General features: G+C 36.6%; 1 protein-coding gene across 8 annotated transcripts in view; it reads left to right on the top strand.

Annotated features, from left to right (window-relative positions):
- ECPAS (Ecm29 proteasome adaptor and scaffold) overlaps window positions 1–13269 on the top strand; it is a 101544-nt gene that overhangs the window by 30865 nt on the left and 57410 nt on the right. For all 8 annotated transcript variants that reach the window (XR_009503744.1, XM_059925290.1, XM_059925288.1 and 5 more), the window contains 5 exons: window positions 4860–4976; window positions 5820–5938; window positions 7095–7244; window positions 10194–10362; window positions 12984–13123. Coding sequence is in view for 7 of the 8 variants with exons in the window: in XM_059925290.1 (XP_059781273.1) it covers window positions 4860–4976; window positions 5820–5938; window positions 7095–7244; window positions 10194–10362; window positions 12984–13123 (695 nt within the window). In the remaining variant the exon portion in view is untranslated. The remainder of the gene's footprint in view (window positions 1–4859; window positions 4977–5819; window positions 5939–7094; window positions 7245–10193; window positions 10363–12983; window positions 13124–13269) is intronic.

Genomic DNA, 13269 nt, shown 5'->3' with positions numbered 1-13269 from the left:
ATTTTCCTTTGATTTTCTTCTCATATTCCAAATAATGCTGACTTTGATCTATTGGTGAATTTTTCTAACCTTTTTACAAAAAGCTTGAAGGAAATATACAAAAATGTATTTACTTTGAGTGATGAGTTGTACAGATGATTTTTAAAAAACAACTTTGAATCCCATGGAATATTATGCAACTACTACAAAGAATGAGTTAGGTCTAAATTAAAAAGCTTATATATTTTTAACTGGAAACAAAGCGGACTCTGTGCTAACGTGAATGATATATAGCTCATTTTTGTAAAAAGTAAACAAGTAAAATCTAAAGATATAGCTAGTGGGAATCAGGAGCATAGCACAGAGAGATCAGCTCAGTGCTTTGTGATGACCTAGAGGGTTGGGATAGGGAGGATGGGAGGGAGGCTTAAGAAGAAGGGGATATGGGGACATATGTATGCATGTGGCTGATTCACTTTGTTGTACAGCAGAAACTAACACAGTATTGTGAAGCAATTATACTCCAATAAAGATCTATCAAAAAAAAATAAAGATGTAAATATGTTTGTAGAAGTTTTTGTGGATACAGAGAAAGATGTGAAGATGAACACCAAAATATTAATACTGGTGTCTTCAAGTGGCTATGAATGGACTAGGGAAAAGGGATAATTATGATTTTTCACTTAATTTATTGTAATAAATGTGTTTTTCTATTATAATATTAAAAAGCAAGAAAATAGAATAAAGTAATAGAGATATAATCATTGTGAACTTGTATATTTAATTTATATTGTAAAATACTAATTTTGTTTGCTTTTTTTACATATCAGATTTCTCTTGGTAAAGGGGTTTTGTTGTTAAGTAAGTTTGAAAACTTCTGGAATAAGGGAAAAGAGATCTAACAGCTGAGACACCTGTTTACATTCTAAGCAGTATGCTAGACTCTGACATATCCTTCCATTTAATCCTCATAGTAGCCTGTGAAATGTTATCATTTGATTTCTGCAAATGGGGGAAAGTGATTCAGAAAATGATAATAGTGCAAAGTGTTAAATGCCTATGTGGACATTGTCTCAGTTCATTACAACTCATTTAACAACTCTGTGGGATATAGGTGCTCATTTTATTCCCATTTTATCTAGGAAGAAACTGAGGCTCAGAGAAGTTAAATAACTTGCTTTGTATCACACGACTAACAAGGGACTTTACACATGCGAGATAATTCCAAGACTAAATGATTTCTGCCAGGCTTTGCCTTCACGTGATGGCAAACATGTTCATTCTTTAGCTTATGTATGAAAGTGAATTCAGTACATGAAGGGTCAGTGAATGAAAGGTGAGGATAAAAGAATGTCTGAAAGCAATAACATAATTTTGCCTGCATGTTATTTTGACTCCTGGTAGTAGGCTTGATGTGTGTTTCCTTTTATTTGTTTTGAAGTATAGATACTTGGTCAAACTTTTATTTACTTTGAAATATAGCTACCTGGTCAGACTTTCATGATTTGTACAGTCCTGTACTCATACTAATACCTCTTGCAAATAGAACCAATATGATAATTGGAGTTCTGGTTATTATATAATTGTTAATAAAACAAAGGATATAGATATTGATCACAAATCTAGAATGCAGTTACAATTATTAGACCATTTTTTACCATATAAAATAAGACTGTCGTGTGAAAGCAGAGTATTTTTTAATAAAAGCTTACATATAAATAATTTCAGTATGTAAAATTTTGTAGTCAATGACACTAGGGATTAATTTAGTATTGACTTTCAGTTATGTAATTTTAGGGCTCCTGACTGTCAGTTTCATAATGTTTGTTAGGCTTAAGCAGGATACCCGTAAAGTAGCTGATAATTTGTGGATAAATTGGGTGAAAGAGAAATAAGTTTTATTTTTTATTTATTTATTTTTTGGCTGCCCCGTGTGGCTTGTGGGATCTTAGTTCTCCGACCAGGGATCGGCCACTGGCCCATGGCAGTGAAAGCGCCGAGTCTTAACCACTGGACTGCCAGGGAATTCCCAAGAGAAATAAGTTTTAGACTTCTGCTGTCATATCACTATTTTAAGGAAAATGAGATATCTTATGTAGAATTCTATTTTACAGCGAACCTTGTATATTCTGACTTCTTAGAATAGGTAAAAATTAAAAACTGACCACTGCTGGTGGGAGTGTAAATTAGTATAACCACTTTGGAAAACTGTTTGGAAATATTCTAAGGCTTATCATATGTATACTTCATGACCAAGCATTTCCAGTCCTGGATTTGTATACAACAGAAGTGTGTATACATGTGCACCAAAAGACATAGCTAAGAATGTTCATAGCATTATTCATAATGGTCCAAACTGGAAATAATCTTATATCTATCATGATATAGGAGAATGGATAAATTCTGGTTTTTTCCTACTAGAGCAGTGAAAGTGAACAACAACGTGGATGAATCTCAGATATAATATAGAATGAAAAACACATGAGTTCATCCTATTTGTTCCATTTATATAAACTTAAATATGGTGTTAGAAGTCAGGAAGAGGGGTTAGTGAGTGGGGTGCAGGGCCTTTGTACTTCTGGTGGTTACAAAGGTGTGTTTACTTTGTGAACATTTATTAAGCCATACATTCTCAATTTTGCACTTCAGCTATATGTTATACTTCAATTAAAAAGTTTACTAATGAGTAAATGAATGAGTAATAAGGGGAACTGATAGGGACAAAATACTATATACCCGAGGCTGGTAATTCTGTAGGCTTACTGACAGAGGTTAACTGTTGTCAGTTTAGCTGGGAGAAGGACTGGTTCAGCGGATTTCTTAATTTTTATGGGTTTATAGAGGATTGCAGGCAGTGGGTAACCAAATTTAGGAAATGAGTCAATATTTAAGGTGATAATATTGCTAGAAGAAAATTAAGTAGTTAATCTACTTAAAATTTAAAAAATTGTCGTAAAAAAGAAAGTATGTAATTGTGGGCATGATTGTCTACCACCATCAATAATGATTTTCCATAGGATCCTTCTAGGAATCAACCTAGCTTAGATCATCAGAAGAGGGCTGTTTCCTTTAGCCTGGCTCCTGATTTTTTTCCCTGTCATCCAGCTGAATCACAGGTCTGGACAGGCAGGAGGCTGGGTGAGGTATGTGTGGTCATGCAAGTTTCTAGGTCTTTGTAATGTATCAGGGCTCCCAAGGGTGTCTCACAGTGACAGACACTTTAGCTGAATTAAGCTCAACTGTCAGTGTCTGATAAGGTTAAAAATATGGATTCTGGAGTCAGATCTTGACTATGCCACTTGCTGGCTCAGTAACCTTGGACAAGTTAACTTCACTTCCTGAGCCTCTGCTTCCTCACGGGTAAAATGGGAACGACAATAGCAGCTCTCCAGTTGTTGTGAGAATCAGATGAGATAAGGAATGCAAAGAGCTGTCCTGCGTGGAAACTGCTCAATAAATGTCAGCTATTTTACGATTCTTCTTATCACTCATTTAACAAACATTGATTTTTAGATTTGTTGTTATTTTTAAAATTCACTTATTTCGTGATTGCTGTAGATAACTTTGAACTTTTGCTGTTGCTGTGAACATCCCTACAGCTCTCCTTAATACTTGCTTTGAAGCTAGAGCTCAAATTTCAGAAGTGATGGAGAACAGTGTAAGCCTGGCCCTCTGGAATAGTCACTTTAAATTCTTGAGTCTTTAGGTGAGGCTTTCTAAAAATCTTATATCTCAATGCTCCTTTCTTAGCAAGATAATCCCACTTTTATTGTAAGCTTGGGGTCATTTGACGTAAACCTCTGTAGCTTCCTTTCCACCCATGGGTATTGTTGACTTGTTGACCTCTATTTCTGTCTTTTCCCACTTAAAGGAGAGGAAGCTTGATATTACTTACTTAAAACTTTTTAGTAGAATCAGGTGATCTTCAAAATAAAGTAAAAATTTCTCAGCATTTTACCCAAATCCTTTTGTAATCTAGGTTCTGCTTTTATCTCTTACCACTCTGTGTTTTAGTCAGATGCCGTGCACTGTGTTCTTTTAGACCTCTTATACCTTCTTATAACTGATCTTCTGCTTGGAATTTCATCTGCTCTTTGGGACTTAGTTTCCTGTCAGTTCCTCCCGGAAGTCCTCCTTGATCTTAGTAGATACTTTTTCTTCCTGAAACTCTCAGTACCTTGTATATTTCTCTTGCTGTAATGTTCATGTTGTATTTTAGTTAGTTTGGGCTGCTATAACAGTATACCACAGACTGGATGACATAAACAGCATTTGTTTCTCACAATGTTGGAGGCTGGAAGTCCGAGATCAGAGTGCCAGCATGGTCAGGCTCTTCGTCGGGAACTTTTCATGGTGTACGGAGGGCTGTCTTCTTGCTTTATCCTCAGACGGCAGAGAGAGGAAGAACTCTGATACTTTCATCCCCTTTGAAGGGCACCCATCCCATCGTGGGCACCCCACCTCCCGACCTCCTCCAAACCTCTTTACCTCCCAAAGCCGTCACAGTGGGGTTTAGGGCTTTAAAACGTGAATTTTGGGAGACACAGACATTCAGTCTGTAGCATGGTGTGTTGCTATCGTTTGTTCACAGGTCTTCTGGGGGACTGTGCCTCAGTGTAGGCCCATCTGGAATCTCAAGTTTAATCAACTAAAGGACATTGTAAAAATAAATTCACTACTAAAAATCTGGTGCATGGATTCTTGGGGATAGCATTTTGGAACAAGATTCTAATATTGTATACTCCCTTTCTGGGATGTCAAATTTACCTCCTTTAAGAGAACAAAGTAGCTACTATTCATTAAAATAAGTAATATCTGAGAAATGAATTCATTTTTAAGATATGATCAGTAATTTCAGTTTATATCTTCCTGTATTTTAGGTAATGGAACTGTTGGTCCATCTGAATAAGCGTATAAAAAGCCGCCCCAAGATACAGCTCCCAGTAGAGACACTCTTGGTTCAGTACCAGGACCCTGCTGCAGTTTCCTTTGTCACAGTGAGTGTTATCTTGGAATATTTTCTGACTTACAGTAAGTTTTCTTTCATAACATTTATTAGATGTCGTCAGTATATTGGCCAGCCTAGAATTTCACCTTAGACTAAATGAAACATGAGGTGTTTTTCTTCAAAAGGACACACTGTTTTTCCACTGAGTATTGATCTGGAGGAAATGGTAGGAACAGGATAATGTATGGCCGTTTACACAGGGCAAAGGAATGCTGGTGTAATGACTTGTCAGGTATGTTGATTTACAAAAGAATGATTGATTCTTGGTAAAAGATTATGAGAGGTCAGTCTGAATTAGAAAGAGAAGGTTATTTTAGTAATTGACCAGTTGGGAAATGGCAGCCTAGGATTTAACATGGGGTCTCCTCTTAGCTTGAAAGGATTAATGTAACAAACTGGGAGAGCTGATACTGATGTGTAGTATGTAGGTTTAGGTAAGTCAAATGATTACTTTTTTCTTTTCAGTGAAAAGTAATTGCACATATGAGTACTTTATTTTCTTCCCAGCTTTATTGAGGCATAACTGACAAATAGAATTGTATACATTTAAAGTGTACAATGTGATGATTTGATATACGTATAAGTGCTTTAGACTAGATCATGCTCTCTCATATGAAGCCCATCTTAAAAGTAAGCATTTTGAGTAAGTGGGGCTGGGGTTCTTCCTGAGATATACTAGTTTGTCAAGCTGTAATAAACAGGTGATAAACATGAGGAAGGAGGATTCAATTTCTTTATTATAACAAAGCTGCCTAGGTTATTAGTCATGTGTTTTTGTTGAAATCCTAGAGTATTTCTTTCATACTTACTTGAGTTTCTCTTGTTGCATTAGAATTTTACTATAATTTATGTTAAGATGGGCTATCCTCGCCTACCAGTGGAAAAACAATGTGAGCTGGCTCCTACACTTCTTACTGCCATGGAAGGGAAGCCTCAGCCCCAGCAGGACAGGTATGCTTTCCTCGGTTACCTTATTGCCCACCTGTGAGAGTCAACAGCTGCCATTCAAAAATAGATCCACACATTTGGTTTCACTTGGGCAAATACAAAGGCTTGAGTTGAGCTCTTTGAGTTGACAGTTCTGTGTTACCTCAACATTACTGTTTTGTTAATTTTATAAATTATAAAATTTCTTGTGAGCATATCAAAAAATGTGTAGAACTAACATTTTTCTCAATCTAAATGCATTTTTATTTCGGTTAGTTATTTTGAAGCAACTGATTTTCTGTGATTGCAAAAATTTGAGATCTAATATGCTTTTCATCAGACATTTATGTCTTGGAGGATATAAAGTTTCAGGCAGTTTTCTTAAGGAACTAATTACTCGTTTGTATTAATATGGGAATTGGAGAGGTGAAAAGGAATATAATCCTTAGTTTCTAGGCTTAGCTCAAAACTTCTGTATCCTACCTAGCCCTGTTGTGGTGACAACCATGAAAAGAAGTTGTGGAGGAAAGATGGATTTAAATCATGTTTTCACTTCACTTTTTAGAGCATAAACATTTTTAAAAGATTGTAATACAGATATTTACAAGTAAAATTAATAGACATTGTAAACACTTTGACATTTTCGTGTTTTAATAGCAACAGGTATAGTGAAAGAAGAAAAGAATCTGTGTTACTTAAATTCACACAGTGGAAATTTAATATTGTATTCCAAATATTGACCTGATTGATGTTTAATTTCTTTAGATTTAGAATGACTTTATTTTTAATTAAATGTGGAAAGGAAAAAAATGATTGACAGGACATGTTATAAGTTGAACTTTACCTAAGGTTTAATATTAAATCTCTTGTGGTAATAGATATTAACACTGAGCCCATATTATGTACATTTTTCTCAGGTGTTTTTAGTGATTAGCCAGATTGGCTAAATGTCACTTATTACTCAATATCCTGAGCGTTTAATAAGAAAGAAATAAGAATGAAATCTAGGCCACTCCCTAGATTAGGACTTTGTAAATTAGTGGTATTGAAAATGAATGGCCCTTAGTACAATTGCTACTTTTTGTTATGTGATTTTTATTTTTCTGGTTTTGTCTGTTATTTGCATGTATAAAAAACCTTATTTTTTAAATAGTTGCAATAAATGTAATTGTTTTTTCAGCTTAATGCATCTTTTAATACCAACCCTTTTTCACATGAAATACCCTGTTGAATCATCAAAATCAGCTTCTCCGTTTAACCTTGCTGAGAAACCAAAGACTGTGCAGCTGCTTTTGGACTTCATGCTCGATGTCCTTTTGATGCCTTATGGGTAAGTAAAAAAAAATAAAAACAAAACAAAGCAACCTTGTTCTTGATTGCTTTTACTGTGTGCAGTCGAGTACTCTTTTCAGTGATTCAACTTTCTCTTGAAAATGAGTGTCTCAGGTTTGCTTTGCTGCAGCCCTGACCTCTTCTGAACTCCAGCCCCGCTGCTTACTGACCTTATGGGTGTGGAGCTGCTGCTGTGCTTTCAGACGTGGCCCGTCCAAGCTGAAATCAGGCTTCCCAGTAAACATAGTTTCTCTTCTTTAACTACCATCAGTGCTGTGATGATTCTCTTAGCCTTGTAGGCGCTCAGTTATAAATTGCCTCTAGCTTTCTCTTCCTCGTTGCTGCGGTATCAGTTCCGTAAGACCTCCTTCCTCCGCCTCCCTGTGTCCTGGAACCATTCCCACTGCTGCCATCTAGTTTCGGCTCTTTTCAGCTCTTTTCATGACTTTCTCACCAGCTGCTCTTCTTCAAAACTTTCTACACTGCCACAGAGTTTCCTGATTTTTAAAACACAGATTTTATCAGGTGACACCTTAAAATCCCCGGGCTGTTATTTTCCAGTCATTACATGCACTCATGCATTTCATGTACTCTGTGTCTCCTTGCCTGTCTACATTTTAAGAGAAGACAGTTTTCTCTGCTTAGAATGCTTCCCCATCAAGAAAGAAAGGAAGAAGGAAAGAAAGAAAACAACAGGAAACGACAGCCAGGAAAACCACTTTGAAAAAGCCTCACAAACTAGCTTAGAGGCCAGTTCTGTTGTCTCTGACTAAATCCCTGCCCTAGGCACAGGACTCTTCGTTGTCCTCATAAGGCTAAGCACCCATCTGAAGTGCCAGTTTGTGCTTTTATTGCGTTGTTGGCTTATCCCATCCTAATAGATTGGGAGCTCTTTGAAGTCAGGAGCTGTTTACTCTAGCTCTGGTTCCTGGCGTAGTGCCCACGTTGTCATCTGCTTCCAGCCTGCTCCTTTTCTAGGTTGTCCTGCTGCCAGAGATATTCTTCTAACGTATTGCTTTCATTACATTTCTTCCCTAACCAAAAATGCAGTATACGCTATGAGCATGGCATGGGGGGCTCCACATCACCTGCCCCTCCATCCAGCCACGAGAGTTCACGCTGTACGATTTCTTTCCTCTCCTTTTTGCTCTCCTCCCGCTCCTCTAATTTGGCAGCTTTATTTTCTGCACCTTCCACTACCTCTGTCATATCATTTCTTACTTCCCTGCAGTTTCTTTGTCATTGATGACATATCATATGCTGTTGCACGTGTTGCGTTGTTATTGTCTCAACTTGCTCCAGATGGCAGACACTCAGTCTTACACCTCCTGGTGTTCCTCTGTCTTGTGCTTAGGATGGTGTTTTGCACGATGTTAGCTGTTCAGTAGTTATTAATTGATTTACTTACTGCTGCCAGTCTTGCTGTAACTGAGAAATAAATGAAAACCTCCTTTTATAGTTGTTGAATCAGGAGGCAGCCAGAATTGGCAGGTGATGATGGCTTTGGTAATTTAACTTTGAAATCCAAATTTAACTTAGGCACACAATGTACCCAAGCCAGTAGTTCCTCACATTTTTCTTACCAGTGAGAATTTGCCTGTTTATATAAAAATATTAAAATGATTCTTTAACAGGTTTTTAAAAAAAAAATTAGATGAATTTAAGAATGGAACAAATATGGTATATAGTAATGTAGAATAATCTACTGTGCCATTAGGTTTCAGGTGTTTTCTTTAATTTTTATTATAACGGGTATTTTATTTTAATATCCAGTCTGGTAATTTGTCAGCATAGCATTTTAGAGTTCAGAGGGACTTGAATTAATATTCATATCAAAATTTTCATTTTGTAGATGAGGAATGCTAGTTTAATTGGTTCAAAATGAATTTATCAGAAATCTTATTTTTAATCTATAGAAGCTGAAAAAGAAATGGGATGATAAATTAATAACTAGCTGCAAAGCTGTATGCTTTGAACATATAATGGAAAAAGCTGGTCCTTATTATGATTTTATTTCCTCTTTGGATCCTTTTGAATTTTTTCATTTTTGGGGTGTATGTGCTTGTATGGTAAGTGGTTTGGAGGTTTCAGTGAGTTTTCTTTTTCTATTTTTTAAAAATAAATTTATTTTATTTGTTTATTTTTGGCTGTGTTGTGTCTTCGTTGCTGCGCGCGGGCTTTCTCTAGTTGCAGTGAGCGGGGACTACTCTTCGTTGCGGTGCGCGGGCTTCTCATTGCCGTGGCTTCTCTTGTTGTGGAGCACAGGCTCTAGGCACGTGGGCTTCAGTAGTTGTGGCACACGGGCTCAGTAGTTGTGGCTCGTGGGCTCTAGAGCGCAGGCTCAGTAGTTGTGATGCATGGGCTTAGTTGCTCCGTGGCATGTGGGGTCTTCCCGGACCAGGGCTCGGACCCGTGTCCCCTGCATTGGGAGGCGTGTTCTTAACCACTGCACCACCAGGGAAGCCCTCAGTGGGTTTTCTAATGCAGAAATATAAGGAGTTCAAGGAGAATTGAACAGAAATGGGAATGACTATAAATATTCTCTGCTTTGGGTATAAAACAATAGTTCCCCCTCCACCCCATTACAGTCAGTAAACCTTTGTCTGTATTTGTCAACTAAAAACTCAAAATGTAGTGAGTCCATAGTGGCTTTTAGAACAATTATTTATAGATTAAGAACGAACATAATATTTATATTCATTGTTGGTAACTGTTACAGTTCATTTGTAACCAAGTTGAGCAGATGTACTCTAATGGTTAATTTGCTGAAGATGTAGATACCTTTTTTAGATAGCTCTAAAATTTTTCTTTATGATAAAATTTTAATTTCAAGTGTTTATTCTTCTAACAAAATTCTGTGGGAGGAAAGTATATAATTGAATGTGCTATATATATGCGTGTGTTTGTATGTGTTTGTAGAGGGGTTAAATTCCTATTTCCTTTCCAGATATGTGTTAAATGAATCCCAGAGTCGCCAAAATTCATCTTCAGCACAGGGTTCTTCTTCAAATAGTGGGGGAGGTTCTGGAATACCACAGCCTCCCCCAGGAATGAGCTTTTATGCAGCTAAACGAGTTATTGGAGATAACCCATGGACACCTGAACAGTTGGAACAGGTATCACACACTGCTTGTTCATACGGAGCTTAACCCTGCACACTTGCCCCTTTGAAGTCCGTGGAAGCATGTGTCACATAATTCCAGCGTATTCAGCTTCTCTAATGAAATACGATTGATGTAATGTGTTCTCGTCATCATGTCATTTATTGGTTAAAGCCCCAGGGAAAGGGAGGAGTGGGAAATGCTCTTTAGTTTTTCTAATACTGCTTACATATTTCAAGTATAAAATATAGCTCATTTATAAATTAAGTAACTTCTTTCATTTTAGTTTTTAATTACAGGTTTAATAATTATCGAGCTGCTTTGGTGCAGTTGAAATACAATTTATCTTACATTATTTAGCTTTTTAGGGCTGTACATTTTGTGTAAAGTGAGGAACAAGTGACCATATGGGGGAAAAGCATGATGCCCTTTTATATTTCTTCCTGGGAATTGAAAAATTGGCATTAAGAATTTTATTCTGGATTTAAACAGGACACAGATGTTCTCTGAGCAGCTTTTAAAAAAGACTGGTGCTCTACAGAGAAGGTGCCTCACTGTGTCTGTGTCATCAGGCACCTCAGGGAAGAACAGATGAGATCAGTATGTAATTATTTTGGAATTCAAGCAACATGGGTTAGTCTTCCAATCCTTCCTTTATCTCTCCATGGCAGTCTAAATGATTTGATCCTTTTCTTTTTGGCAGTGTAAGCGATCACTGATCAAAACAGTGTTCCCAGGAAAGGGAAAAAGGCAAGTGGGCATTCTTGCCACTCAACAAATTTATAGAATGATTTGTTCAGCAAGGGCTCTATTTGATTAGATTAACATCTTCGTGTTTTATAGATCTTTTTTCTTCTTAAACCATGATGTAAGTAAGAAAGAAGGGTAAATAGTAACAGAAGCTACTCTTTATTGAGTGTGATCTATGTGACAGGCACTATGCTGAGTACTTTGAATACATTATCTCATTTAATCCTCACAGCAACCTGACAAGGTATAGAAATTGTTAGTTCCATTTTGTAAAAGGAATTGAGGTTTTGAGATTCACCACAGTCTCACTCCTAGTATTAGGCTTTGAATCTAGGTCTGTCTGAGGGCTAAAGCTATAAGTGCTGGAGAATCATTGTTAACATTATAAATTGTAATCTTAACATTAGTCATTATTTGCTGATTTCTAAGGGCTTCTGTATGCCTTTTGTCAATTTCATGATCTAGTGTTGAACAGTTTAGTTTCAAGGATGAAAGCTGTTTTCCTCTAATTTTTAAATATCTCTTTTTTTACATTTTTTTCTTTCAGATAAGACAGCTTTTATTTTTTTCAAATGATAAAGTTAGTGATAATGTAAATGTTCAAGTAATACAGAACATTATAACGAGAAATTTAAAATTACCTGGAATCCTGCCACCCTAGTTTGTCATTCACCTACAGCCTGCTCTGTGTACATGTGTGTGTACACAAATGTAATTTTACACAATACATTTTTACGTATCACATAACACACTATTTGAACTTCATTTTTTTCATTTAATAGTATATCAGGTTTTTAAATAATGTCCTTTTTAATGTCTGTATTAAATGTAATTATGTGTAAACCACATAATATGTTTTAAACTAGTCTCCTATTGCTGGACATGAGTATTGTTCTCAGTTTCCTTTGCACACTTTTTTGTGTATATCTTTATGTAGTTGACTCCCGTAACTGTGGGTGCGGTAAATGCTTGCATCTTCTCTGTTGTAGCTCTTGTTGCAGGTCAGTTGTGTTGAACATGGGGAGGGAAGGCAGGCATTTTTATGATCCTTTTTAATTGCATCCTTTGTCATTTAGTTATTGTAAACTTTATCAGTCCTAATTCATATACATGAGAACTATCACGTAACTGATTCTTAAAGGTAAAGTTTCATTTTTCAGGTATATTTATCCTAAATAGAGTTATTTGTATTGAAATTCATAGCTCCTTCACATTGCATGAAGTTCTAAGCAGAATCTCTCTTCAGTCTGTGTTTCATTTTAGCCAGTTAGACTGAATACTGTTTGATTAGAATTTCACTTGCATTTGCAGTTCTTGCATATGTTTGAAATCATGTTTTTTTCAGTATGTAAGAATACTGAGGACAGAGTTAGTATGTTAACAATAGATTAGAACTTCATGGACTGTGAGTTTAGTTCTTTTTGAACTGTCAAAACAATCCATGGAGTACTTTACTTCTGATGTACCCCACTTCTACCTGGAGGCTCCAGATTTGGACTTCAGTTCAAGGCTTCATCATTTTAGAGAGGCTGTTAACCTAAGTAGGAAGGCTTCGTATCATAATGGCCTTGGAGTCCGAGACTTGGGTTTGGATTGTGCCTTCATCATTTACTAACTGTGTCTTAATCTCTTCAGCCTTGCCTCAGTTTCCTTATCAGAAACATAGGTATAATTATACTCATCTCACAGATTGTGAGGGTTAAATGAAATCACGAATATATATGGTTTAGTATAGTCCCAGGCACATTGTAAGCCTAAATAGGAATGGCTACTGTTGTTCTATTAATCTTTGGTTTATGAGCGTACTGATATGTGAAACAGATGTTTTAGGTTGGTGGTCTTGGTTTCTCTGATCAGTGGTTTTCCTTCCCTTCATTTATCTACAGTGCAAATTGGGTATAGTGAAATTCATAGAAGCTGAGCAGGTGCCTGAGCTCGAAGCTGTTCTCCACCTGGTGATTGCTTCTAGTGACACACGCCACAGTGTAGCCACAGCAGCGGACCTGGAGTTGAAAAGCAAGCAAAGGTAAACTGCTTCCCTTTTAAACTTTCGAAATTAAAAAGAGGCTAGATTTCTAAAAGCTTGCTCAGCACATATTTGTTCTTTTCAGGTTTTGTGTAGTGAGACATTCAGTTTATGAGATTGTGAAATATACCTAATTTGTATGAAAG

Source organism: Balaenoptera ricei, chromosome 6 (assembly GCF_028023285.1).
Source record: "Balaenoptera ricei isolate mBalRic1 chromosome 6, mBalRic1.hap2, whole genome shotgun sequence".
Taxonomy (NCBI): domain Eukaryota; kingdom Metazoa; phylum Chordata; class Mammalia; order Artiodactyla; family Balaenopteridae; genus Balaenoptera; species Balaenoptera ricei.
The sequence above is the reverse complement of the archived record's forward strand: the minus strand, read 5'-3'. Positions and strand labels throughout refer to the sequence as shown.